The following is a 27883-nucleotide window of genomic DNA, read 5'->3' on the forward strand; positions in this document are numbered from 1 at the left end:
AACAGGACACTGAAAAGCTCAGGCTATAAGCAATGACAAAAGAGGACCTGCATGTCCTCTTAGGAAATTGCCCAGACACAATATTTACCAAACAGTTCCATCTGCCACTGCACTGTATTAGACAAAGAAAAGATGTTTAACAATGGCAAGAAAATGAATTAAATACTGGGAGCAAAGCAGGAAGGAAGTCTGCGATCCTGAAGACTCCTCCCTGAGTGAAAACATGACCGTCCCACTTCACAACCGGGAGCAAGAGTTCCTGCGGCCACGCCTCAGAGGACCCAAGGAAGGAGAAGGCACTGACAAATACCAAGTCACAGAACTCCCCAGGGGCCTGCTCAGGGTCACAAGGTTGCCTGGGACGGGACTCCTGTCTCCTTCCAACTACACAACCTTGCCAAGTAAAATCCATCTTACAGAGGTCGGGAGCGGAGGAGACGGATTCAGGTGACAAGTAGTGTAAGGACACGAGCAAAGTATCCAGCTACGAAGTACATCTCCTAAACCAGGAAGGAGGAAGAATCTTCCCAGAAATCGGCTTCTGCTCCTTGGCCAGTGTGCTTCCACGGCAGTCTGCCCTCAGAATGCTCACGGAAGCAGCGCAGGCACCCCACTCCGCCCTGTGTCTGCTCCAGCCTACAGGACTCTCTCCCGTGAGGAAGCAAAGACACAGCCAAACACAAGCGCTAAGAGGGGCACAGACCTCAGGGGCTGAGGACAGAGCCTTCGGGCCCACGCTGAACACGGCTGCTTTTTCTCACTGAAGACTTACTCCTCCTCCCAAACACCTCAGTACTGCTAAAATGAACCTAGAAAACTGGTTTTTCAACTTCCAATATAGGTTAAACATGAACTAATTAAATGTTTGCAAAACACTTTGAAGATGTGAACAAGTGTGCAAATGTTAATTATTAATTTTCATCCACAAAGCCTCTGCACATGACAAAAAACACAACTCTACTGCAAGTTCCTGCCACTCTCAAGGCACAACACGGAAGCCAAGCATGTTCTTAAGAATTCTAGGAAAACTCTAAGAGCGGACCACAGTGATTCTCCATTTGCAACAAGTTGGAATCTCAAACTGGATCCTCTAGATATAATTATATCACAGTGGGAAAGCAATGTGAGTCGAATGGCACACACGGTAAAACTAGAGTATGTTTATAATCAGTTCACTGAACTGAAAGAAGCAAAGCTAAAACCTCTGAAACTTGGTTTTTCATCAGAAGAGGGAGGGAGGTCAGCAAGAGTTTAAAGAATTCAGGGATCATGGGGCTGGTGCTGTGGTGTAGCGAGTAAAGCCACTGCCTGCAGTGCCAGCATCCCGTATGGGTGCCGGTTCGAGTCCCGGCTGCTGTACTTCCCATCCAGCTCTCTGCTATGGCCTGGGAAAGCAGAAGATGACCAAGTCCTTTGGCTCCTGCACCTGTGTGGGGGACCTGGAAGAAGCTCCTGGCTTTGGACCAGTGCAGCTCTGGCCGTTGCAGCCATTGGGGAGTGAATCAGCGGATGGAAGACCTCTCTCTCTCTGCCTCTGCCTCTCTGTAATTCTGCCTTTCAAATAAATAAATAAATCTTAAAAAGAAAAAAATTAAGGGGTCATAAATGAACACCACACAAGCAGACACACAGCTTTCTTCTCCTTCAGCGACTACCTCTCAGACAACGCCTTTTGGGAAATGGCCTCAAGAGAGGCTGCAGACTGGAAAGACGCACTCTCCTGGGCTCCTAGGACGGTGCACAGTTCCGGCGAGCGGGCTCGGACAATAGCTCTGGCCCTTCCTGCCCACTGATCCCCAGGACAGAGTGCATCTCAGCCAGGCCGGAGGCTTCACATGACCAAAAGAGTGCTCCAAGCTCTGCTTCCCAACTCTGGCTGCTGCACTTTTTCCCAGAGTAAGTCCCAGACCACAAGGCCTCACCCAGAGTTCCTCTACCGAACTCAGCCACCAAGTGCAAGGCCCCTGCAGCTTGTGAAAGGTGGCAGAGACTAGTTCTGAGCAAGGCCCCTGCAGCCCTCCCTTCCCCCACTCCAGAAACACCGACTGCAGACCGGGCACAGCTCAACTGGCACGAAGAGGCAGATTAACTTACAGAGGCCACCCAAATCACACTACTGAGTGTGTTTTTAGAAGTGATTTATGAATTACAGAAAATGTCAAATTTGAAAAAGGCCCATCATATCCACCACCTATGGCACATTATCATATGTGAAATAATTCAGAACCAGAAACAAAACAAACAACTTCATGTTTAGTTCAACTGCTCTGAGAGATCTGCCTAGCACAATGCAACAGAGGAAGCCCTTTGAAAACAGCAGTGGCCCATCAGCCTGGCAGGCACAGCATGCTAAGGGGGGCTGGTAGGACCCTAGCAAACCACCCAGGCTCTCACCTGGTTTCCATTTGGGAAGCAGGACTCACAGCCAGAGGCCCAGCCTATGGGAATAAGTAACATTAGCAACCACAAATACATGAAACCCAGCACTCTAAAAACTCACCAGCAGAGTAGGTCCTCCAAAACACATTCACTTCCTTTGCAAAACTAAAAATAAAGACAAATATATAAGCTGCAAAAAATCAGATCAAAAAAATACTCTACACCTATGACCTTGGGTGGTGTGTGTATGGAAGCAACACCCCACAGCACAATGACAATCAAAGACAGCCGTAGACTGGAAATGCACATAACATTTCACTAACCGTATTCTTCTTGTGCTCAGAGAACTTCTCCACACGTTCAGATCCCTAACCAACTCTGATAGGGCCGCCTCCAGCGGATGCCTGCCACAGCAAACAGTACTGATCACTACATAAAATGTGCTTTCTCCTAGGCATAACAAGAAAGTAAGCAATTAGAACAATATGCTGTAATAAAACTCAGGTGAATATTTTCTGTCTCAAACTATCCTCTTAGGGCTGGAGCTGTGGCGCAGTGGGTTAACACCCTGGCCTGAAGCGCCAGCATCCTATATAGGTGCCGGTTCGAGACCCGGCTGCTCCACTTCCCATCCAGCTCTCTGCTATGGCCTGGGAAAGCAGAAGATGGCCCAAGTCATGGGGCCCCTGCACCCATGTGGGAGACCTGGAAGAAGCTCCTGGCTTTGGACCAGCTCAGCTCCAACCATTGCGGCCAATTGGGGAGCAAACCATCGAATGGAAGACATCTCTCTCTCTCTCTCTGCCTCTCCTCTCTGCGTAACTCTTTCAAATAAATAAATAAATCTTAAAAAAAAAAAAAAAAAACTATCCTCTTAATCACAGATTTCAAAACTCGCTACAGAGCTGCGGTGCTCACCAGTGTAGTCATGGAGACAAGACACAGATCAACAGAACAGAAAGGAGAATCCAAGGAGAACCACACGAGGGGTTTCAAAACGGCCACTGAACTGCAGACTATGAAAAAAACTAGGCACCTTTAGATTCCATTTGCCAAGAATTTTTGAAGTACCTGCATATCTGATCAATCAACTTGCAAGAAAGGTGTCGAGCTAACTCAACAGAGAAAGGCCAATGCAGGGAGAACGATATATCCCAAAGCAAAAAAAATGAACATCAGTCTACACCTTCCACCATCATGTAGGAAAAGTAAGTCAAAACATCCAGGAGAAAATACAGGGCAAAGTCCTGAGCTGCTGTTAGGCAAACATTTCTCAGCTACTACACCAAAAGCACAATCCATCAAAAAAAGAACTGGGTGTCACCAAAGCAACAAATTTGTACTTCAGAAGAGAAGGAAAAGATTGAGAAAACAGTTTGTGAATGAAAATCCCATATACAATACAAAGAATTCAACCTTCCAATGGGCAAAAGACGCTGCCGGACGAGGAAGACACCTCTCATCATTAGGCACAAGGCAAACTTCATACAAGGCCGCCTTCTGCAGGAGTCCACGAGACAGAGTGGATCAGCACCTGCCCAGGCCTAGGGGTGAGGGGCTGCCTACAGAACAGCTCAGAGCACACTAGAGGTAGAGGTTGTAAGAATGTACACATTTGTCAAACTCACAAAATGGGACGTTAAAATGGATAAATTTTGGTGAAAGTAAACTATACATTTAAAAATGTAGTAAAGAATGAAAAACAGAGACTAACATTAACAATGAACTGAGCGAACCTGATTTTACTCTGGCTCAACGTGTTAAAAAATAAGACATTTGAGGGACAAATACAGGAAGCTCTGAACAGTACTACAGAATGACCATTCATCTCGGACACGAGTAACTATATCTGGTTACACAGAACAAGGTCAGCAAACTTGGGCTTTAACTGTGCCGCACCACCACCACTGTGGCCTGGCAACGCACCAGACAACACATACACAACAGGGCCTAGCCACATCCCAGCAACACCTTAAGACAAGCACAGGCAGCAAGCTGGGTCTGGCAAGACAAACTATGGTGATGAGCAAGGGACCCTGTGGCTTGCCCGTGGTGAGGCTGACCTAACAGCCCCGAGAGCGGCTGACTCTCATAACTGACAGACAAGATCTCCTTCCCGGCAGTGCTGTTCAGTTACAGGCGCGGATTCGTCATCAAAGCACGTCACGCTCGACTATGATACAGTTAGAATACCTCAGTAATCCTGCCTCCTTCTAAAAACATACTCTTTCCAAGCACTAGCATTAATGATAAGAGAAGCATGACATCTGAAGCCCGAGCCATGGCCTCCAATTCCAGCAGCATGGCCTACGAGCTACTGGCCACCACCAAGCCATTTGGGCGGCTCACTTTCCTAACCCTGAAGTAGGTGTGTTTTAAGATTTAAGTGAGAAACCACACAAGACACAACACCACATCCGGCACAGGAGAGGCATTCTCTCCGAGTTGAGTAAGCCAATTTCAGATAAGAAAACGACGGTGACGTCTGCCGACCACCCGGACTCCTTGGCAGCCTCCTGAGAGGCTGACAGTCCGACTGTCATGGTTTCACCCCATGCCAGCCCCCGTGAGTCCACAGTAATCTGGGTTGAACAGCAGGTACTGGGAACTGAAATTCCTTTAGTGTAGAAAAATATTCCATGGCAAATATTTTGTAAAAGGTAATATGAGAAGAGCTGAAAATAAAAATACCAGTTTTCCCAAACAAGAAGAATGGCAAAATAAATCACTTTCTCTAAGAAAAACCCAATTAACAACGTTGAATGTTCAGGATTTGAATTTTAGCCAACCACTGAAATCATACCACCACACAGCTGTGGTTTAGCAGCAGTATGGAACAGACAGGATGAGAATATTGAGTTCTATTTTCTAAGCCAGGGTGCTGCGTCTGAGACAGACAAGGTCGCTTGCCCAACACCCCAGAGCCGACAAACGGCAAAGTTCAGCAGTAAAGTCAGAGCGCATGTTTTCATCAGTGATCTCAATCGGCGACTGACCGACTCACCATGTTCTGCGGAGCTCTTTACCCAACTCCTGGGGACTCTCCCTACCTCGACACCTTTAGTTGAAAAAGCTAATTAACTGTAGTATGTAGCAAATTTAATTCACTCCTAAGCACTCAGGGATAATTAGCCACATGGAGTAGCAGACGCTAGTTATGATGTGATCACAAGTAAAAGTTCTCAAATGTTGACTGCGGTCCGAAGAGCCTGCTTCAGAGAGACAGCGGTGAACACCGCACACCTCTCCTCCTCTCCCACTGACACAGACACCCTGGCACAAACACAGCTCTGAGGGTTAAAATGGAGAACACACCTTTGCCCCCACAAATCTGTAGAATCACAGCATTTCAGTTCCAAAGCTGGGATTCATCCCTCAGCAAGCACAGACAAAAATGGGCCATCTACTCCTCTTGCGTGTTGTGACTCAATCAACCCACAGGGTGACTCCAAGACAAGAATCTGAAACAAGCTTCCTGCCACAAACAGCCTGCTCCTCTCCCCATGTACAGTGGCATTCAGCCTGACAGGAAGTCCCTCCCCCAAACAGAGGCCTGCACATCAGAAGGAATCACTGGAGATCAAATCTATGCAAGGGCACTTCAAGGTCAACTTTAAAGAAGGCAGCATCAGACAGGTGCTGGGGATACCAGCCAGGGTTGGGGACACCTACATTCTGTATCAGAATGCCTGGGACCAGGCCCCACCTCTGCTTCCAGTCCTGCATCCTGGGAGGCAGCAGATGAAGGCCCAAGTGCTTGGGTGCTTAGCACCCACGAGGGAAACCCAGATGGAGTTCCAGGCTCTGGCATCAGCCTGGCCCAGCTGAGGAGGGAACCAGCAGACAGCAGCTCTCTGTCTCTCCCTGTAACTCTCCCTTTCAAATAAATAAAGCTTAAAAAAAAAGGAGGAGGAGGAGGAAGGGAGGAAGGGAGGAAGGGAGGAAGGGAGGGAGGAAGGGAGGGAGGGAGGGAGGAAGGAAGGGAGGAAGGAAGGGAGGAAGGGAGGGAGGAAGGAAGGGAGGAAGGAAGGGAGGAAGGGAGGGAGGGAGGGAGGGAGGGAGGGAGGGAGGATGGATCAAAGTCCAAGTTTGCTCACGTAGCTTTGTCAGGGATGGATTCTTACCCTCATTCCATAAGTTTTAATTTTTAAAGGTTTATTATAAAAAAGACTGTTCCTAAAGTTGTACCTATGAAATTTGCATTCATTAAATAAAAGCTTCAAAAAAAAGGTTTATTATAGGGGCCGGCGCTGTGGCGTAAGGAGTAAAGCCATTGCCTTCAGTGCCAGCATCCCATATAGGTGCCGGTTTGAGTCCCAGCTGCTCCACTTCCCATCCAGCTCTCTTCTATGGCCTGGGAAAGCAGAAGATGGTCCAAGTCCTTGGGCCCCTGCACCCACGTGGGAGACCCGGAAGAACTCCTGGCTTCAGTCTGGCCCAGCCCTGACTACTGCAGCCATTTGGGGAGTGAACCAGCAGATGGAGGACTCTCTCTCTCTCTCTCTCTCTCTCTCTCCTTCTCTGTGTAACTGACTTTAAATAAATAAATCTTTTTTAAAAAAAGGTTTATTATAAATTTCTTCATAAGAAAACTAAAGGAAGATGGAATTTAATATACAGAAATGTCCTTTACAGGCAGAGAGCTCTAGAATGCATACACTGTATTACAAGTATTCTAACCTGAGTTGGCAGAACTGATTCAAATCACGGCTTCCCTCCGTAAACGGTGGCACCTTTGCAAGTGTCACCCTGAAAGGGAAGGGTGCAATCTGCCCAAGTTTCTGCACAGCACCAGCCCGGCATCAGCACCCAGCCCGGCATCAGCACCAGCCCGGCATCAGCACCCAGCCCGGCATCAGCACCAGCCCGGCATCAGCACCCAGCCCGGCTCTATCTTTGAGCTCTGAGAGAGGAAGTCACATCAGCACCCAGCCCAGCTCTCTCTCTGAGCTCTGAGAGAGGAAGTCATAATCCACACCTACCATTTCTCAAGACTAAGTTAAAATGAGGGAATAAAGTTGGCACTGACTAAGCAGTCTATTACTACGCTTACTGTATATCACACTGCATAGAGAGAGTACTACATACAAGTACTGCCAACCATCCGTTCACCACCTCCTGAACACTGCACTGTGGAGCTCTGCCCCACGTCCCTCTTCAAGTCCCACTGAAAGGAGGTCTAACAGGTGACTGGGTAAACTGTTTCCATCATCCTGCAGTTCAAGCAGCCCCTTATAAAATACAGCGCATCTGAGCAAATCTCAGGATGCCTTCTTTAAGAAGGAAACAGGTAAACCACTGTACTCAGAGGAATCCCTTTTAGGAAGGCTTAGGAAAAAAGTCTTTTATTTGGAAGGCAGAGTTATAGGGCAAGAGGGAAACACACAGAAAAGAGATCTCCACCTACTGGTTCACCCCCCAGATGGCCACAACTGGGGCTGGCTGGGCAAGCCTGAAACCAGGAGCTTCATCTGGGTCTCCAACATGGGTGCAGGGGACCAAGCACTTGGGTCATCCCCCACTGCTCCCCAGGCACATCAGCAGGGAGCTGGATCCGAGCGGGGTGGCGGGGACTGGAACCAGCACCCACATGGGATGCTTGCATTGCAAGTGGAGATTTAACCAGCTACTCCACAACGCTGGCCCCAAGAATGCTTTTTAAATCATGTGAAAATGCACTGGGGCCGGTGCTGTGGCACAGCAGGTAAAGCCGCCGCCCACAGTGCCGGCATTCCACATGGGCTCCGGTTCAAGTCCCAGCTGCTCCACTTCCAATCCAGTTCTCTGCCATGGCCTGGGAAAGCAGTAGAAAATGACCCAAGTCCTTGGGACCCTGCACCCACAGGGGAGACCCAGAAGAAGCTCCTGGCTCCTGGCTTTGGATCAACGCAGCTCCAGCCATTGCAGCCAACTGAGGGGTGAACCAGCGGATGGAAGACCTCTCTCTCTCTCTCTGTCTCTCCTTGTGTGTAACTCTGACTTTCAAATAAATAATAAATAAATCTTAAAAAAAATGCATCAAAATTATTATGTCAGCCACCAAGAAATAGCTCCCTACTTAATATCAGGCCCCACCCTGAGCACCTTGCACACTAAGACACTACAAAGTGTGTTACCACGCCTTGTGGAGCAGGAAACTGAAATTCTGAGATGAAGGAATACGCAATAGTGAACGGAAACGAGCGTCTGAATTCAAATTTGCCGAGTTGCACGGCACGTGCTGCCACCATCCTGCTCCCTGTGAGGCTCCAGCCCGGTGACCGGGAGGTGACCGGGAGGAACAGGCTCAGCATCTGGCTCCCCGACGCCAGCTTCCTGCCCGTGCGGACTGCAGGACCCAGCAGGTGTTGGCTCGAGCGCCTGGGGCCCTGGGGCCCTGCCACCCAGGCAAGACCTGGATTGAGGTCTTGTCTTGCCTCCCAGATTCCATCCAGCATCTGGGGAGTGAACCGGCTGGTGGGAGCGCTCTCTCTTGAATAATAAAAATTAAAATTAAACGAGATAAACAGTGCTCCCTCCCAATTTCACAGTGGAAGAATCTACTGTGAGCAGATGTGCCCGGTAGTTTTCAAATTGTCACCACAGGGAGGGGGAGGTCTCAATCATCGCGTCTCAATGAAATCCACGGCAGATTACAAGCTAACAGAAGGGTTAGGAGTTCTCTTAAGTTAAACTGTATTTCATCACAGATGTGCAAGTGAATTGTCATTTTGGACAAGTGCCCAGAGTTAGTGCCGGTGTCCTGAGTGCAGTCCACCACCCAGTGAAATCCCCATCCAAACTCCTGCACCGGATTAGCCTCTGCTGGCCAGGGCGAGCGCTACCCCTGGGCCCAGCAGCGCGGCAGAGCAGCTGCGGACACAGCCAGGGACCACAGGAAGCCTCAGAAGCCCTCGGACTACAGCGGTGGCCAGGAGCGCCGGGCGCCTGCCGGATGGCCAGGAGAGCGCCGGGTGCCTGCTGCACCACTTTTCCCACCTGTCAACCCCCCAGGCACCCTCCAGGAAGCAACGGCAGGGCAGCTGGGAGCCCCAAGTACAACGCCTACGCCGGAGAACCCTTTCCTTTAGCTACCTCGGGTGAACAAAGTTTTAAAGCAACCAAAGCAGAGAAGCCCCGAACACTCAGCGTGACAGCACGCAAGGCGGGCTTCCGGGAGCGGCCACGGCGGACACCAACCTCGGGTGGCACGCTGCGCCCACCGCAAGTGCCAGAGGCCTGGGAAGCCGAGGACCCAACACTGGCGACAAGGCAGTGCCCAAAGAGCCCACGACGGGCAGTCCCCTGCCGCGGCTCCTCGACGAGCTGGCCAGGAAGGGCTTGTCCGGAGCCGGGCGGGCCGAGGGCTCGGGCAAGGGGGCCCCTGCCCAGGGCCCGGGCGCCGCAAATCGCTCGGCGTCGCAGCGGGGCACGCGCACGCGAGGAAACCTCCCGGCTCTCCGGGCCGGCCCAAGAGCAACGAAGCCTGCCGGCCTGCCCTCCCTCCCCGGGCTCCCCGCACCCCTGCCGGCTCTCCCCGACCACAAAGTGCCGGCGCCCCGCCGCGACCACAGCCCCGCCGGCGCGGCCTCGGCGCGCGGCTGCACCCCGCGGCAGGTGAGGGGCCGGGGCGAGGGAGCGGGGGTCCAGGCCCCGGGGCGAGGGAGCGGGGGTCCAGGCCCCGGGGCGAGGGAGCGGGGGCCCGGGCCCCGGGGCGAGGGGAGCGGGGGTCCAGGCCCCGGGGCGAGGGAGCTGGGGTCCAGGCCCCGGGGCGAGAGGAGCGGGGGCCCGGGCCGGGGCGAGGGAAGCGGGGGTCCAGGCCCCGGGGCGAGGGAGCGGGGGTCCAGGCCCCGGGGCGAGGGAGCGGGGGCCCGGGCCCCGGGGCGAGGGGAGCGGGGGTCCAGGCCCCGGGGCGAGGGAGCGGGGGTCCAGGTCCCGCGGGGGGCCCAGGGCGGGGGAGCGGGGGTCCAGGCCCCGGGGTGAGGGGAGCGGGGGTCCAGGCCCCGGGGCGAGGGAAGCGGGGGTCCAGGCCCCGGGGCGGGGGAGCGGGGGTCCAGGCCCCGGGGCGAGGGAAGCGGGGGTCCAGGCCCCGGGGCGAGGGAGCGGGGGTCCAGGCCCCGGGGCGAGGGAGCGGGGGTCCAGGCCCCGGGGCGAGGGAAGCGGGGGTCCAGGCCCCGGGGCGAGGGAGCGGGGGTCCAGGCCCCGGGGCGAGAGGAGCGGGGGCCCGGGCCGGGGCGAGGGAAGCGGGGGTCCAGGCCCCGGGGCGAGGGAGCGGGGGTCCAGGTCCCGCGGGGGGCCCAGGGCGGGGAAGCGGGGGTCCAGGCCCCGGGGCGAGGGAGCGGGGGTCCAGGTCCCGCGGGGGGCCCAGGGCGAGGGAGCGGGGGTCCAGGCCCCGGGGCCGCGGCGGAGTCCGGGGCCCAGGTCCCGCGGGGGCCCAGGGCGGGGAGCGGGGGGCCCAGGGCGGGGAGCGGGCCGCGGCCGGGGCGGACAATGCGCGGGGAGGGGGCGGCGCCGGGCCGGCCCCCCGCCCCTCACGCCGCCCGCGCGCCTCGTCCAGACCTCCCCTCAAACCACGGAACTTCCCAACTCCGCCAACTAAGTTTCGCTCTCACCGTGCGGCTCCCGGGGCTCCCCCGCGGGCCGAGCCGGAGCAGCTCCGCACCTCAGCGCTGAGGCAGGACAGCAGGGCGGCGGCGGCGGCGGCGGCCAGCACGACGGGGGCGGCCGAGGCGGGCGACGCGAGGGAGCGGCGGTCTCGGCGGAGCGCGGCGCTTCCCGCGGCGGCTCGGGCTCCGCGCGGCCCCACACAGCCCCGCCCGCCGCGCATGCGCCGACCGCAGCCCGGGCGGGGGGCGGGGCTCGAGGAGGGCGGGCGCTCCCGCGAGTGCTCCCGTGAGGAAGCGCGGAGCCGGGGGCCGCGAGCCGCGACTGCACAACAGAGCAGTCCATCAGGCTGAGTGCGACCAATAGAAAGTCTCCGGGGCGGGGCGCTCGCGTTGCTAAGGAAGATCGAGGCTGACCTAGCTCAGCGCGGCTGCGGGGTGATCAAAGCCGGGTGGCCTGGCCGCCGCCGTCCCTCCGTGTGCCCGATGGTCACCTGGGCCGCAGCACTGACCGCACGCCCTGCAAGGACTTGCTTTTCATGTCCCCCACTTGAAGTCAGGGAGTGAGGTGTCCTCTGCGTCCAGCCTGGAGGAGAGCCGCTTCTGGCTGGCCGTCTGGTGTGGACGGACGGACGGCGACAGGGTGGTCCGAGAACTCTGACTACGTGGTGGCCGCACAGTCGAGGCCCTCGGAAAGCCCCTGGCGGCTTCTGGAGCCGCACGAGCGCCACGCACCAGTGGCAGCCCCGAGGCCGGGTTGGCAGGGACGTGAGGACACTGCTCTGCTTCACGGCTTGCGTTTGTTCTCACCTGCGTCCGCCACTGCAGGTCAGGAACCTGCATAGTTTTTAAAAAAATGGATTTTTATTTATTACCTATTTCATTTCCTGAACATTTATTGACTTATTTGAAAGTCAGAGTTACCGAGAGAGGTCCTCCTGGTTCACTCCCAAATGACCACAACAGCTGGGGCTGAGCCAGGCCAAAGCCAGGAGCCAGGCGCTTCTTCCAGGTCTCCCATGTGAGGACTTGAGCCATCTTCTGCTGTTTTCCCAGGCGCATTAGCAGGGAGCTGGGTCAGAAGTGGAGCAGCCTTGGGGCTGGTCCTGTGTGATGGCGGGTAAAGCTGACTCCTGCCATGCCAGCATCCCATACAGATGCCGGTTCAAGCCCCTGCTGCTCCTCTTCCAATCCAGCTCTCCCCTATGGCCTGGGAAAGCAGAAGATGACCCAATTGCTTGAAGCCTTGCCCCCATACAGGAGACCAGGTGAAGCTCCTGGATCCTGGCTCTGGCCAAGCCCAGCCCTGGCAGTTGCGGCCATTTGTGGGGTGAACCAGATGAAAGATCTCTCTCTCCCTCTCTGTCTGTCTCTGTCTGTCTCTTTGTCTCTCTCAGCAACTTTACCTTTAAAATATATAAATCAATAAACCTTAAAAAAAGTACTGATACAGGATTTGGCAACCAAAAAAAAATGCAAAAACACAAATAACTGTCATTTAAGAAACTGTGATCCGAGTTGCCCACTACAAGTCCCTGATTTGTGGGGCCTGCCGGGGCACTTTGCTAAGTGTGAATCCTGACCCTAAAGTCTGCTGGCATCCAGCTGGGATGTTCCCAGAAGCTCCCAGGTGATGCTGACGCTGCGATCTGAGCCGCCACTTGGAGCAGCCAGGCCCTTCTCCAGGTTCCACAGACTGAGCCCTCTGTCCCCTTGGGAGGTGCTCAGTAGTCGTCTGCTGACTCAAATGCTCCTCCCCAGAGAAGCTTCCTTGGCTGCGCTAAGCAACCCACTCTCACCTGGCCCCCTCTGCAGTGTGTTGCTGTCTGTCTCCCCGCCCCCTCCCCAGTGTGCTGCTGTCTGTCTCCCCCACCAGAATGTAAGCCGCCTGCAGTCTGTTGGTTTACCCTCTCTCCTGCACCTGGAGTAGTTCCTGGATCCAGTAAAAGTTTTGCATGAATGAATTTGTTCAGAAAGAGCTACTATGAAGAGGTGGCTTCAAACCCAATGTCCCTGACAGTAAAGATTGTCCTTTCAAGGGGTCCCCAAAATCTCTATACTGTGTGCCCCATTCCACAGAGATGTCAGGCTAGCTGTTTTCTTACTTCCCCTGACAAAGTTAACAAGCCAGGAAGGAAGCCAGGGTCTTATCATGCAACTGTAGGATTTTGTGTCTCTCCAGTTGACGTGTATCTCTGTAACTGATCTACACAGTTCATCATACCTAAAGCTATAACAAGGATAAACCTCATTTTCAGAGAGTCCCTAGCAAACAGTGGAAAGAACATGAATTTTTCCCAAGACCCATGATTCGATGTTGAGGTGTAGCAGGTTAAGCTGCCACCTGTAACTCTGGCATCCCATCCAGGCACCAGTTCAAGTCCCAGCTGCTCCACTTCCAATACGGCTCCCTGCTGGTGGCCTGTGACAACCAGCAAAGGATGGCCCAAGTGCTTGGGCCCCTACACCCATCTGGGAGAGCTGGATGGGGCTTCTGGCTCCTGGCTTAAGCCTTGCCCATTCCTGGCATTGTGGCCATCTAAGGAGTGAACCACCAGATGGAAGACCCCTCTCTCTCTGTCTCTCCCTCTCTCTAACTCAGCCTTTTGAAGAAATCAATGATTTTTAAAATCCACTTTTGTGCAAAGAAGCATGGGACCAAACTTATCTGCAGGCTCTGCTTCCACAGCAGTGGACAGTATCAGCTTCTGTGGCCTCTGATGTGGCTTTGGGGGACCTGCCCCTTTCAGCCTCTTGCTTCCTGTGAACCCAACCCCACCACGGCCCCAAGTCCCTGACCTGGGTGTGCAGTCCCGGCCCGAGCCATGCACTGCGCCTGTCCACCAGCAGTGGGGATGGTTTTTGCTTTTTTTGTTTTGTTTTGTTTTTAAGATTTATTTATTTGAGAGGCAGAGTTACAGACAGTGAGAGGAAGAGACATAGAGAGAGGTTTTTCCATCCACTGGTTCACTCTCCAAATGACCACAACAGTCAAAGCTGAGCTGATCCAAAGTCAGGATCCAGGAGCTTCTTCCAGGTCTCCCACGTGGGTGCAGGGGCCCAAGCACTTGGGTCTTCTTCCACTGCTTTCCCAGGCCATTAGCAGGGAGCTGGATCCAAAATAGAGCAGCCAGGACTCAAACCACTGCCCACACGGGATGCCAGCACCACAGGTGGAGGCTTAACCTACTGCACCACGGTGCTGGCCCCCAGCAGCAGAGATTATTAGTTCAGGGTTGGACACATAACCCCAAAAAAGCCAACGGAGGAAACAGGAATAGATGCCACCTTTCTCTGGCAGGAATCTTCACCTGGAACCTGGAAGAATTCACTTGTCCACCATCTTTTCACCACGAGGAAAGAACCTCTTATAAGAGGTAAACGAGATGAAGAAAAACAGTGTCTTGGAGTCCCAGGTGGGCTGCTGACTCTGGTGGCACCTGAAGCTCACATGGCAACTTTGCAGTCATGGAGACCCAGAAAGCTGGGGGGGGGGGGGGTTCCCGTCCCTTGCAGCCTCGGAGTTCTGCTGTAGCACCAAGGAGCCAGTGATCCCTGGTCAGCTCCCTGACCGGCTTCTTAGGTGAGCTGGGAGCAGGTACTCAGCTACTGCGTTCAGGCAGTAGGGCTGGGCCTGGGGTTGTAGGGCCGGGCCTGGGGTTGTAGGGCTGGGCCTGGGGTTGTAGGGCCGGGCCTGGGGTTGTAGGGCTGGGCCTGGGGTTGTAGGGCCAGAGCAAGCTCCCTGTCCTTAAGGAACTTACCCTTGAGTGAGGGAGACAGGACGCAAGGCTGCAAAAAAGCAAACTTGTCTTTGAGGAGACAAAGGCAAGGTGAAAGTTCACGGAAGACGCCACGGGTGAGTGGGGCCCTAGAAGACAGGCAGGTAGAGGCCGTGGGGCAGTGCGGAGGCTGGATGTGTGGGCTCAGGCAGTGGAGGACTTTCCCAGGAAAGCTAAGAAAAAGGCAAGATGCAGAGGTGTGGAAACGCGCACACAGAAGAGACGGGAGGGGGAGGGGGCTTGCGCTCTGGAAAGCCAGCAGGAGCCCTCAGAGGATGCCAGGCAGCAGCAGTGCTTAGGTCAGGGCCTCACCTTGGAAGGATCCACTCGGTGCGGCACGAGGAGGCTGGGTTTCAGTGGGGAGTGAGGTTCCAAGAGAAACCTGGCTCCAGGTGGGTGATTTCACAGTCCAGAGTTCAATTTTCACTTCTCAAGGACTAGGGGGAACCTTCCTTCCTCAGTGCCAAGCCCAACTCTGTCCATATAAATGCTTTTCAATTTTTAAATGTTTATTCTTCATTTCTGAGAAACAGAGAGAAATCTTCCATCCACTGGTTCACATTCCAAATGCCTGCAACAGCCAGGGCTGGGCCAGGCTGAAGCCAGGAGCCAGGAGCTCCATCGATGGCAGGGGCCCAAGCACTTGAGCCGTCATCTGCCCCCTTACAGAATGCATTAGCAGTGGTTTGAGTCCCAGCTGCTCCACTGCCCATCCAGTATCCCTGCTAATGTGCCTGGGAAAGTAACGGAAGACGGCCAAGTTTGACCCCTGCCAGCCTGGCCTGGCCCCGGACGTTGTGGCCACCTGGGGAATGATCCAGTGGATGGTAGATTGATCTCTCTCCCTCTCCCTCTCCCTCTCCCTCTCCCTCTCCCTCTCCCTCTCCCTCTCCCTCTCCCTCTCCTTCTCCCTCTCCCTCTTTGTCTGTCTGTCTGTCTGTCTCTCTCTCTCTCTCTCTAACTGTGCCTTTCAAATAAAGGAATAAATCTTTTCTAAAAAGAAACAGGTGAAATTAATTTTAATAATACTTAACTTGGCAAAATATTATAATTTAAACATGTAATTCATATAAAAGTGTATTAATGAGGTATTTTGTGTTCTATTAATTGTACTGAATCTTCAGAATCATGCAGTGTGCATTTTAGACTATGACGCAGCTCAGACCAGCCACAGTGCGAGCTCTCCAAAGCCCTGTGTGGCCGGCGGCCAGTGCACTGGACAGTGAAGGTCAAGCTGACGGCGGCTGATAGAGAGCCTCTGTGCGGAAGTTCTTTCGGACGTCAGCCTGTGCCTGGAGCCGTAATTCCTGCACTCGACCTCTTGTGCTTGCCTGACCTCGTGTATTCCTCGCCACTGCACTGGCCATCACTGTCGTCCCTGTCTGACAGGTAACTCAGCCTTAGAGCGATGAACTAACTTGTTCCAAATCCCATAGCTACCGACTGGCACAGCTTACCTCCCAAGAGCTGAATACTAGGGGAAAGTTGCTAAATCCAATTAGAATAGCACCCCCACTAGGTCTTCCTCAACTGGGCTCCCCTCTCCGCTCTTCCCCACTCTCCCCTTCTGTTCTACTTGGAACCCTGGGTGTCCAGTGGCCTAAAAAGCTGTCTAAGCAAATGATCCATGTCAGCCTACTTCCTATACACACTTCAGAAACTGCAGGCAAAAGGTAAACAAAGAAGCAGTCTCATGCTAACTTCCAGGTAAATGTGTAACAAGTGGCTTTTCACATTACGGCTGCCTCAGATGGCATTAACATTTTGAGAGATCTTGATGCACATTCACTGCAAATAACTCTCCAAAGCGGTTGTGCTGACCTCTGTCCCTGCTGCGAAGGCATCGCAGTGCCCACCTCCCCTCATTTAAGTTCCTCTCGTCTGAAACAGAAAAGCCAGGGCTTTCGAAGCAGTCAGGGCTGGGCTTGGTCCTGTGAAAGGTTCACTTCCATGTGCAGCCTATGTCATAGCCCTCAGCGTGCCGTCAGGCACAACATAAGTGCTCTGCTGACGGTACTGCCTCTTCCCATTTAGCAACAATAAGACAGAAAGTCAGGGAGTAATGTGATTTGCAGAAAAAGTGAGATTAAAGGAATGCTTTGAAGCGTGCACCTGCTACAACTGTGACAGAGAATTTGCAACACGTGTCAATTGCCATGGATTAACTTCCCTGGTAGATGTGGCAGCCACCCATCTCCTGCCCCAAGAGGCCTCCTGGCCTTTAATTAATATATGCCAGATGTCCTGCTTATTGATAGAACAACTATTGACCTTCTGAGACCCTTGCTATTCTCTGTGATGACTCTTCCCGCACAGGTTTGCTTGAAGGCCGCCCTTGGGACCAAGTTAACCTTCTGGAGCCATTGTGTTTCCAAAGGTAGAAGGACTGGAGGCTGCTTGGTCCATGGAAGGGAGGGCATCATAGAAGCCTCGGGATTAAAGGACTCCCCTAGCCTAGCCTCAAAGTTACTGCCATCTTTCTCAGTCTGCAGTCAAGAGTTCTTAGGTCAGGGCCATGGAAGTGTCCAGAGATGCCCCCCAATAACTGGGGGAAAAAACAAAAACAGGGAACGCAGAATCACATTTTGGGGGTATCATTATCTTGATTTGGTGAGGATTGGCTCAGCATTTGCTTTAAATGCAGGTCCCAAGGGGAGAAGGAGGGAACTGTGACTCCACCCCCAGGGAGCGGTGCTGGCTGGCTCCAGTGCGGCCCGGTTCCGCCTCGCGCTTTCTCCTCGTGCCCAGCCTTTTCCAGTTTATTCAGCTGCTCTCGTAATTATGCCCAATTATTCATAATGGCAGGTTTCTGAAGCTGGAGTTGGAGCAGGACCGAGCTTCACGAGCTGTGAACACTGCTCAATGCAAAAGGACTCCAGCAGCCCTCGCAAGGCCTCAGCGCGCGTTTTCTTGGGCAAAATTGCTTTCAAATTTGTTTCCATCTGTAATACAATTTTTTTTTTCAAAACTACTTGGGGCTTCTCCTGTTAAAGGAGAGGAATCATTACTTGCTCCCGACGCTCACCGGTCTCTGCGGCTTCTGCACAGCCTCGCCCAGCTTTTGGTGAAGGGCTTCCCTTGGAGTGTGAATGCCTGCAACTCCGCCTCAGCAAAGGCTCGGTTGCGCAGCGCTGTCCTCCGAGGATTCGCTGTGCGCGGTAGTGTTACACATTACAGCTCCTGGCAGCTTTGAATTAAAAAAAATCAGCTTTGTCTAGTCCTCTGTTTTTCAGTTATTTGACCATGAAACCAACTGCCCTGGGAAAACTCACCAGTTTATCATCTTGCACTAAGATGCAGTTTGAGAAGCCACGCCTCAACCCAGTCCCTTCACCTTCCACAAAGAACAGGACAGATCTTGATCCGGAAGCGTCATTTACAAATCGCCCGACCTCAGGGACTGAATGTCCGTGTCCCCGCCACGCGCATGGAGCCTAAATCCCCAAGGTGATGGCGCTGGGAGTTGGGGCCTCAGCGATTCGGCCGAGATGAGCTGCAGGCCCCATGATGGGAAGAGACCCGGGAGCTGCCTCTCTCTGCCAGAGGAGGGAGGCAAAGAGGAGGCCGTGTGCAGGCCAGGAAGGGGCTCCCCACCAGGAGCGGAGCCTGTGGCCAGCACCTGGGTCCCAGCCGCCCACCTCTGGAACTGAGGGGCAGCGTATGTTGTTCACACCACCCCCCTCTATCGTATTTTGTAATCACAGCCTGACTCATCCATCCACACTGTCACCCCCTTCAAAGTCTTGACCCCTTCGTCTAGAAAACAGAATAGATACTTCCTGAGTCTCAGCTCGTAGGCACACAAGTCACTCCCCGTGAGGGGTCAGCCTGCGGCCCTGTCCTGCCTGCAAGCCGCTCTGTGCACAGGAGGTCCGCGGAACCACAGCTCAGCTCCAAAGTGAGGTCTCTCTCCCTCCCCTTCTGCCTCCCTTCCTCTCAGTTCCAGGTTTCTACTTTCCTTCTGCCAAAGCCCAAGGCCAAGCTTCCCTGTCCTGCCCTTTCCTACTGACTGCAGGAGTCTGGCTGCTCTCCTGGTCCCTGGTACCCCTACCCAGCCCCCGTCTATGCAGCAGAGGGATCTACCTGTGGCCCCTGCCAGGTAACTTCTGTGACTCCCCAACACTCACAAATCACACAAAACTCCCATGCAGAGAACCCCGAAGCCACTGTCTTCCAGTATCAACCCACACAGAGCTGCGCTGATCTCTACCTGCACCCAAGCCGAGCCCCTGCTCACAGTCTGACCCTTGGCCTTGGCGTGTAAACACGACCCCCACCCACCCACTTCACTGAGACACTGGAGCTCCCCAGTGCCCGGAATCTCCTGAGCCGTGTTCTCCAGGAAGGACTTCACTGCACGGCCATTATTTTAGTCTCCTCTAGAATTTATTTTATAATATTAACGTTCTGTCTTACTTCTCTGGTCCTCATCCTCTGCTTACAGTCTTTCCACGTCTCTCTTACTCTAAGAAAATAAAAACCGATGACCCAGGCGCATCCTTAACACACATCCCATACCTCTCGCCTTCACCATCGCACGTTTTAGCCTTCTGATTTCCACCTCCACATCACCCGCCCTCTTCTCTTGGAGCCAACTTTGATAAGATAAAATATACAGACAATAGATGCACCAGTTGTAAAGTACAACTCGAGGGTGGGGCAGACGTGTAGCCTCCCCACAACCCAGCAGTGGGACAGTGCTGTGATCTCCCAGTGTTCCTGTATGCCTGTCCAGTCGGTCCCCGGCGAGGGGTGTCTCTGGCCCGTGGTCTCCCGTGAGGCTGAGGGGAGCTGTCAGCTCAGACCTCAGACTCTGCACTGGGGCTGGAGGACGCCTCTCCAAGGTCGCTTGCCTGGCTGGTGGTCGGGGCTTCAGTTCCTTCTGTCGGGGCTCCTTTTCAGGACCACTCACTGGGTGTTTCTCCTAGACCGAGTGACCGGAGAGGATGAGAGAGCAGAAGCAGCCCTACCCGACGGCCTAGGCTTTTGAGTCGTGTGCCGACACTTGTGATTTATTCCCGTCATTAAAGCCAGGCACTCAGTCCGGAAATCTTACACACAAGACTGGATTTCAGGGCTGGGAGCCCTGGGGGCCGTGCTGGAGCCTGGCTCTAACAGTCTCTCTGCCCTGATCAATCCATGTTCTTCCCATGCCACAGCCTCTCCCATGGCCCTCAGAAATCTCAGCTGGGTCCAGAATCGCAGGATCTAGATGGGATCGGGCTGTGATCGAGTGTCCTCAGGCGAAGTGTGCCGTGAGCCGTCTGCCTGTCCATGCCCCCCAGCCCCGAGAGCATGCAGTGCTGAGCACAGCTACTGCAGGCCTTCCTGTTCAAGGAGGCAGCGAGAGGACAGCGGCGTCACTGGCCCGCATGGACCTCAAGTCCGTCCTGAGAAACATCAGCAGGCCCCGGTCAGACGCCCGAGGGTCAGGCCTCGGTCCTGCTTCGGCCCCAGAGTGATTCGCAGAGCATTTGGTTCCTCCCCTGAGTCGTGTTTGCATTTCAGTGGAAGGAGCTTGTGTTTGAAGGGGGGTGGTTATCTCAACCTGCGCCTTTCTGGTGTCCAAATGCCCTCTGATTTTTTTTTTTTTTTTGACAGGCAGAGTGGACAGTGAGAGAGAGAGACAGAGAGAGAGAGAAAGGTCTTCCTTTTGCTGTTGGTTCACCCTCCAATGGCCGCCGCGGCCGGCATGCTGTGGCCAGCACATCGTGCTGATCCGATGGCAGGAGCCAGGTGCTTCTCCTGGTCTCCCATGGGGTGCAGGGCCCAAGCACCTGGGCCATCCTCCACTGCCTTCCCTGGCCACAGCAGAGAGCTGGCCTGGAAGAGGGGCAACCGGGACAGAATCCGGCGCCCCAACCAGGACTAGAACCCGGTGTGCCGGCACCGCAAGGCGGAGGATTAGCCTAGTGACCTGCGGCAGCGGCCAAAATGCCCTCTAATTTTATACCATCCCAGCCTCTCTCAGCCCAAGGTGCTGATGCCTCTGCTGATACAATCATTTTAAGTTTCTAGTGTGTCTCCTGTGAATCTTGCTAGTCATCCACACCATTCGATTAAAGCCACATGTAGGGACCAGCACGGTGATGCAGCCAGTGAAGGCCTCCGCCTGCAGTGCTGGTATCCCATATGGGCAGCTGTTCAAGTCCAGGCCACTCCACTTCCAATCCAGCTCCCCACTATGGCCTGGGAAAGCAGTGGAAGATGGCCCAAGGCCTTAGGTCCCTGCACCTGCATGGGAGACCCAGATGAAGCTCCTGGCTCCTGGCTTCAGATCAGCTCAGCTCTGGCTGTTGCAGCCATTTGGGGAGTGAACCAGTAGATGAACTATATCTCTCTGTCTCTACCTCTCTCTGTAACTCTCTTTTTTTTTAAGATTTTATTTATTTATTTATCTATTTATTTGAAAGGCAGAATTACAGAGAGGCAGAGAGAGAAAGAGAGAGGTCTTCCATCTGCTGGTTTACTCCCCAAATGGCCACAATGGCCAGAGCTAGGCCATTCTGAAGCCAGGAGCCAGAAGCTTCTTCCTGGCCTCCCACACAGGTACAGGAGCCCAAGCACTTGGGCCATCTTCTACTGCTTTCCTAGGCCATCACAGAGAGCTGGATCGGAAGTGGAACAGCTGGGACTCGAACTGGCACTCATATGGGATGCTGGCACTGCAGGTGACAGCTTTACCTGCTATGCCACAGAGCCAGCCCCTGTAACCCTCTTTGAAATAAGCAAAATAAATCTTTAAAAAAATAGCCACATGTACACGTCTGTCCGACAGAAGCACTTCTCTGCTTTAGTGTGGCTGCTGGACACAGCACCCTGGAGTTGGCTGGATGCCGCCTTGTTTAGCAGGAGGGTCCACTGATCACACCCTTCTTGTCTGAGAGGACTTCCTGTTTTACTGAGCAGCACTGTAAGCTCCTGAGTCACAGCGAAGGATTTACACAGATGCCTTGGCTTTGTCTTCAGACCAGCTGTCCCTATCCACACCTGGGCTCCTGCTTTTCCAGGAAGTCGTTCCTGAATGTTAACATAATTTGCCATTTGCCATCTAGTGAGCTGAGAAATCCTCAAACTTCGCTCCTTTTGACTTAGCAATCTTTCCATTAATTTCCCCTACTTTCTTGGATTTGGCTATCAGCAGCCAAAACAAAGCAGGGGCCCTTCAGAAGTGGACGTGTGATTGACGCTGAGTCCACGGTGGCCCTGAGACTCTGATGCATGCACTGGGATCAGGAGACGCTGATTTCCCTGGGGTGCAGCGGGGGTAGAAGGGGGCCCTGAGGCTTCTGGAGGTTGTCTGGCTGCTGTGAGGGAAGGGGTTTTTTGAAAAACAAAAACAAAAACAAAAACAAGGAAGGAAGCAGAGCCGGGAAACCTCCGTGACTCCATCACCCAGGTCAGCAGGTGCATTCTCTGTCACCCACATCACGGTGGGCAGCGGTGTCCCTGAACCCTCTCTAGTGCACAGCAAGAATCCTTTTACCCATTTCCCAACGCACTTGTTCCCTCTTCCCTTTAAACCCTCACTGGCTGCCTCCTTGAAGTCCGTAATTCTACAAAAGTCCATAATTCTATAGACACAAAGTGTGTTCAAAGCACTTTCAGCTTTCACAAACACACTCTTAAAAACCCTGACAGCTGGCCGGCGCCGCAGCTCACTTGGCTAATCCTCTGCCTGTGGCGCCAGCACCCCAGGTTCTAGTCCCGGTGGGTGCGCCAGATTCTGTCCCGGTTGCTCCTCTTCCTGTCCAGCTCTCTGCTGTGGCCCGGGAGTGCAGTGGAGGATGGCCCAAGTGCTTGGGCCCTGCACCCGCATGGGAGACCAGGAGGAAGCACCTGGCTCCTGGCTTTGGATCGGCGCAGTACGCCGGTCGTAGTGGCCATCTGGGGGGTGAACCAATGGAAGGAAGACCTTTCTCTCTGTCTATCTCTCTCACTGTCCACTCTGCCTGTCAAAAAAAAAAAAAAAAAAAAAAAAAAAAAAAAAAAAAAAAAAACAACACCAAAAACAAAAAACACCCTGACAGTTTTCCCAGCTCCTACTCACCTCCTGGTTCCAAGTCCAAGGAAATCACAACGTTTTGGGGCTTTACTGCCTTAACATCATCATCCCACTGTTGGCACCAAACTCTGCATTACTACTGCCGTGTACTAGCTGCTGGCAAATTTACCAAACCTTATGTCACACGATTTCTGAGATCAGAAGTCACCAGGGGCTTGGTGGGGTGGTTCTGGATCAGGGACTCTGATGAGCTGGTAGGATTTGTAGCCCCAGGAGACTCAACAGGGCTGAACCGTCCCCTCCCAAGCTCCTTCCTGGGAGGCTGGCTGGAGACTTCAGTCTCAGCTCACGTGCATCGCATGAGGACTGATGAGGACTGATCACTATGCGGTTCTCTGCAGAGTGAGCGGGGACAGAGAGTGGAGCCACTGCACCTGTGACCTAGTCTCCGACGCCCACACGGATGCCTCTGCCCTTCTGCTCATCACAAGGAGTCGCTGAGTCAGCTCACACTAGGAGGAGAGGACAAATAAGAAGACGAATACGGGGAAGTAGGCGTCATTGGGACCACCCTGGAGTCTGGGCCGCACAGCAAATCACCATACTAACCCCCGTGTGTCCTGCAGTGTCCTGTTTATAAACTGCGAATAACAGTAGCACGGGGGTGTGAGGTGTAGCGAGAGACTAGAGAGAGCCCCTTGGAGCAGAACTGGCACCAAGGGAAAAGTGCAGGACTTGTCGGATGCTATTGTTACTGCTGCAGCCGCGTGAGTGACACCCACATCCTCTCAGCGCTCAGGACCCTTGGCAGGGTGTCCAAGATGCTCGTTCTAATTTCTTCCAACCGCCCAGGTGACGCCCAGTAGCTTTATGTGTCCAATCAGTACTTTTGTATTCACTGAGACCTTTGGTTCATGAGCTCAAGAGAAAAAGGAAAAGGAAAATTTAAGTCTGGGCAAGTCTGGTTCCAGGAGATCCAGTGATGCCATTAGGAACTGTGTCTACCCACACCCTCTTCACCTCCCACCTCCCTCCCTAGGACTCTCTCACACAGCTCCTCCCCCATGGTAGTAAGGTGGCCCTCAAGAGCGTGAGGCCCCCATTCCATCCCAGTGGAACGAGCCTGTAAGCCAATACTTTCATTGAAAGTCTCGGGGCAACCTCCCATTGGCTCAGCTTTGATCACATGTCCATTCCTGATTCACTAGTGGAGGTGCCATGGCACACTGCGGCAGCCACAGAGGGTGTTCCAGCTCCTCCATAATGTGTATCTTCCTGTCCTTTGGGCAATTTCCTAATTTTACATGAATTGCATGCAAACATAGCTTCTCACCATTGTAATAGGATCCATATGCAAATCTATGCGAAAACTTTGGAGTTGTTCCTGCTGGCCTGGGAGGTGAAATGCTCTGATTAGACAGACTGGGTCAGTGTCCACTGCAGAGACAATGAAGACTTCAGCTACACCTACACCAGGTGAACTGGGGGTGTGAGGAGGGCCAGGTACTTAGGAGAAAGTCGATGCACAGAAGCAGTGCAAAGCCCACAGATGCCCAGCTTGGTCAGCTGCCCTCCCGATCCTCGCCCCAGGTCCCCTCCATCAGTAACAGTCCCCTGCTGGGCTGACCACCTGGAGGTCACTTCCCGTGCCTTCCTCTGCCATCTCCATCTTCCTCTGCCTCCTGGCTGCAGCTTCCCGTGTCCCGAGCACGCCGTCTGGCTCCAGCCTAGCCGGCTCCTGCTGGTACCATGGTCTCTGCCCGGAGTGTGTTCTTGCTGCCTCTGTGCCTGGCTAGTCCCGCACACCTCCCAGGGCAACTCAAGAACACACCTCCTCGAAGCCCACTGCTGATTTCCTGGGAGAGGTCAAGTTAGTCACCAACTTACAGGGAGAGAAAGCCAGGCCCCACTTTTATTTGGGAGCTCTCCTGCAGTTAAGCATGGTTCTAATCCGAGACCTTTGGAACTCAGCCTTGGGAAGATGCAGGCCGGAAGTCAGCCCCTCACCTCCCACCGCCACTGCTGCTTTGTCCTCGCGTCTGTTTCCCTTCACACAGAGCAAGTGCTTTGCAGATGCCACCACGGCTTGAACGCAGGTCCTTGTCGGCCAAGAAGGGTCAGGAGAGTGTCTTGAAGTGGTGACATCTGTGACTCGATTTGTGAAAACTTGCCGAAGCTTAGGAAGAGATTTCAGTTTTGTTTTCTTTCTGCTTTTACGCTACACTTGGATGTGATGGGTGTCCGTCACATTAGCCGGAAGAGACCCTCTGTTAACTCACGTCCGCCCTGACCTACAGACCTGAGAGGTGTGTGGTGTCCAGCTGATTCTGCCTTGGCTGGAGGACTTGGGTTGGGACAGACACTGTGTAGCTGGCCTCCCATCTGGAAACCCGCTTAACTATTTTTTGTTTTTCCCTCGAACGTCTCCATCTCTCTTTTTGGTTTAAATACAACCTTGCCTCATGATTTTCTACTTTAAGTCTTCAGTGGCAAAAAAGCTACATGAGACCACACACACACAGTGAGCACACCTGCACAAGTGAAAACACACTGAGTGGTTAAACCTGTGTGCATACATGCACACACTGAGTGAGCACACCTGTGTGGGTACACGCACACTGAGTGAGCACAGCCACACAGGTACACACACACTGAGAGTGAGCACACCTACACGGGTGCACACACACACATATTGACAATGAGCCTGATTGTAGAAGTGAGCCCGGGCGGGTTAACGCCCTGGACTGAAGCACCGGCATCCCGTATGGGCACCACTTCGTGTCCTGGCTGCTCCTCTTCCGATCCAGCTCTCTGCTATGGTCTGGGAAAGCAGCAGAAGATGGCCCAAGTCCTTGGGCTCCTGCACCCATGTGGGAGACCGGGAGGAGGCTCCTGACTCCTGGCTTCGGATCAGCATAGCTCTGGTCGTTGGGGCCATCTGGGGAGTAAACCAACGGATGGAAGACCTCTCTGTCTGTCTCTCCGGATCTCTCTGTAACTCTGTCTTTCAAATAAATAAAAATAAATTTAAAAGAAAAGAAGTGAGCCTGGAACCCGTGGGACGTCGGCAGGGTCTCCACGCGGAGAGCGGCCTTCAGAATGACGGCAGGGGCCTCGCTCTGCTGTGCTGACAGTCCCACATTCCAGCTTGTCATTGTCTCTGACTTGCCTTTCCAAATGCTTGCTTTGAGCTCTGCTACTTATCACCTGCTCAGAATGTGACACTTCATCTGCCAAGACAAATGTCCTGTTAGCAAAGCCTCCCGCTGAACCAGGCAGCGAGGATTGCAACACACGAAGTCTGAGCCTTCCTCTTAATCCGCGTTCCAACTCTGCTTTCCAAATCTTGACTGTTGCTGGGCCGAGTGGGTTTTACTGCACGAGGTTGAGTGGCGTTTGGGTTACAGAACAGGTCGTGCAGTACAGGGCAGACTGCCCTTGAGACTCAAAACTCTGACCGCAGATTTGATCCAAAGAAGGGAGCGGGATTAAAACATGCACAAACGTTAGGGAGCTCCCAGAAGCGAGGGCCTTGGCCTGCAGGGCGTGCGCATAGACTTAGTACTATCAGCGTGTTTTAAAATTACGTGAACTGTGTTCTTTTGAAGTGAGACGCTGACAGCTGTGGAGAAGGCCAGGTCTGGCGCACCTTGGCAGTGAGGCTTTCGGCCCCTCCCTGGGGTGAACTTGACAGTTGGGTGGCAGCACTGTGTACGCCCACACCTGGGAAAGGTCTCAGAATTTGTGTGCCAAGTGATGGTCACCGTCTCCAGATTTGGTAAAAGGCTCAAGATTTGGGGCTGCTGTTGTGTAGCAGGTTAAGCACCCCATGCTGGCACCAGTTCGAGTCCCAGCTGCTCCACTTCCGATTCAGCTCCTGACCAGCACACCCAGAAAGCAGCAGAGCATGGCCCAAGTACTTGAGCCCCTGTCACCCCCTTAGGAGACCCAGATGAAGTTCCTGGCTTCAGTCTGGCACAGCCCCAGCTGTCGCAGTCAGGGGAAGAGAACCAGGATTGGAAGGGCTCTCTCTCTCTCTCTCTCTCTCGCCCTCACCCCTCTCTCCTCTCTCTCTATGTATGTGTGTGTGTGTGTGTGTGTGTGTGTGTCTTCCTCACTCTATAACTCTGCCTTTCAAATAAATAAATTTTTAAAATATTTTATTTATTTATTTTGAAAGGCAGAGTTACAGAGAGGGAGAGGCAGAGGCAGAGAGAAAGAAGTCTTCCATCCATTGGTTCACTCCCCAAATGACCACAACAGTCAGGGTTGGGTCAGGCCAAAGCTAGAAGTGAGGAGCTCCATCCAGGTCTCCCATGTGGGTGCAGGGGCCCAAATACTTGGGCCATCTCCCACTGCTTTCCCAGGCACATTAGCAGGCAGCTGGATTGAAAGTAGAGCAGCTGGGGCTCAAACTGGTGACCATATGCTACACCATAGTGCTGGCTCTAGTAAACAAATCTTTCTTTTTAACAAAAAATTATTTATTTATCTGAAAGGTAGAGTTACAGAAAGAGAAGGAGAGACAGAGAGATCTTCCATTCACTGGTCCACTCCCCAGAGGGTTGTGACCACCAGGGCTGTGCCAGGCCAAAATCGTGAACCAGGAGCTTCATCCAGGTCTCCCACATGGGTCAGGCACCCAGGGACTTGGGCCACCTTCCATTGCTTTCCCAGGCACATTGGCAGGGAGCTGGATTGGAAGTGGAGCAGCCGGGACTCAAACAGACACTCACATGGGATGCTGGCACTGCGGGCTGCTTAACCCACTGTGCCACAATGCTGGCTCCAATGAAAGTTTAAAAAAAAAAAAAAACACCTCAAGAGCGGCGCCCAATTATGAGAACCACACATTTGAACCTGCAGTTACATGATTCAGTCTCAGAACCAACGTTCCTGTTCAAGTCCAGAATCCCCCAGCTCTCCACCTCCTGCCACCGAACAGAACCAGAACACCAGCTAGCACGAGGCACTGCGACAGCTTTGATTTTGAAGATGTAACTTCTCTTTCCACTGAAGGGAGGGAATCTGGTAGTCACATGAGTCCAAAAAAAGCAAGCCAAATCCACAGGCATACCTTCTCCTGGCAATTTTCTGTTAAAGCAGATCTGACCACGCTACCCTTGGAATACTTCAAA

General features: G+C 53.5%; 1 protein-coding gene and 1 long non-coding RNA gene across 21 annotated transcripts in view; one reads left to right on the top strand and one right to left on the bottom strand.

Moving 5' to 3' along the window:
- Positions 1–11322, bottom strand: part of AKAP13 (A-kinase anchoring protein 13) — a 308889-nt gene extending 297567 nt beyond the window's left edge. For 4 of the 16 annotated variants that reach the window (XM_051835156.2, XM_070053462.1, XM_051835154.2 and 1 more), the window contains exon 1: positions 9559–9852. Coding sequence is in view for 1 of the 16 variants with exons in the window: in XM_070053466.1 (XP_069909567.1) it covers positions 10971–11307 (337 nt within the window). In the remaining 15 variants the exon portion in view is untranslated. Of the gene's footprint in view, positions 1–9558; positions 9865–10970 lie in introns of those variants that run through there. The other 12 variants (XM_051835157.2, XM_051835155.2, XM_051835153.2 and 9 more) reach the window with 6 other exon arrangements.
- Positions 11323–11348: 26 nt separating this feature from the next.
- LOC138844587 (uncharacterized) lies at positions 11349–25202 on the top strand. Of its 5 annotated transcripts, none has more exons than XR_011380519.1 (5): positions 11349–11789; positions 14263–14377; positions 14715–14817; positions 15865–16129; positions 17546–17953. It is a non-coding gene; the product is annotated as an uncharacterized lncRNA (long non-coding RNA). The 5 variants fall into 5 exon arrangements; XR_011380520.1 differs by having other exon boundaries at positions 11351–11789; positions 14263–14338; XR_011380521.1 differs by lacking the exons at positions 14715–14817; positions 17546–17953 and adding an exon at positions 23147–25202 and having other exon boundaries at positions 11353–11789.
- Positions 25203–27883: the final 2681 nt, after the last annotated feature.

Source organism: Oryctolagus cuniculus, chromosome 12, assembly GCF_964237555.1.
Source record: "Oryctolagus cuniculus chromosome 12, mOryCun1.1, whole genome shotgun sequence".
Classification (NCBI taxonomy): Eukaryota; Metazoa; Chordata; class Mammalia; order Lagomorpha; family Leporidae; genus Oryctolagus; species Oryctolagus cuniculus.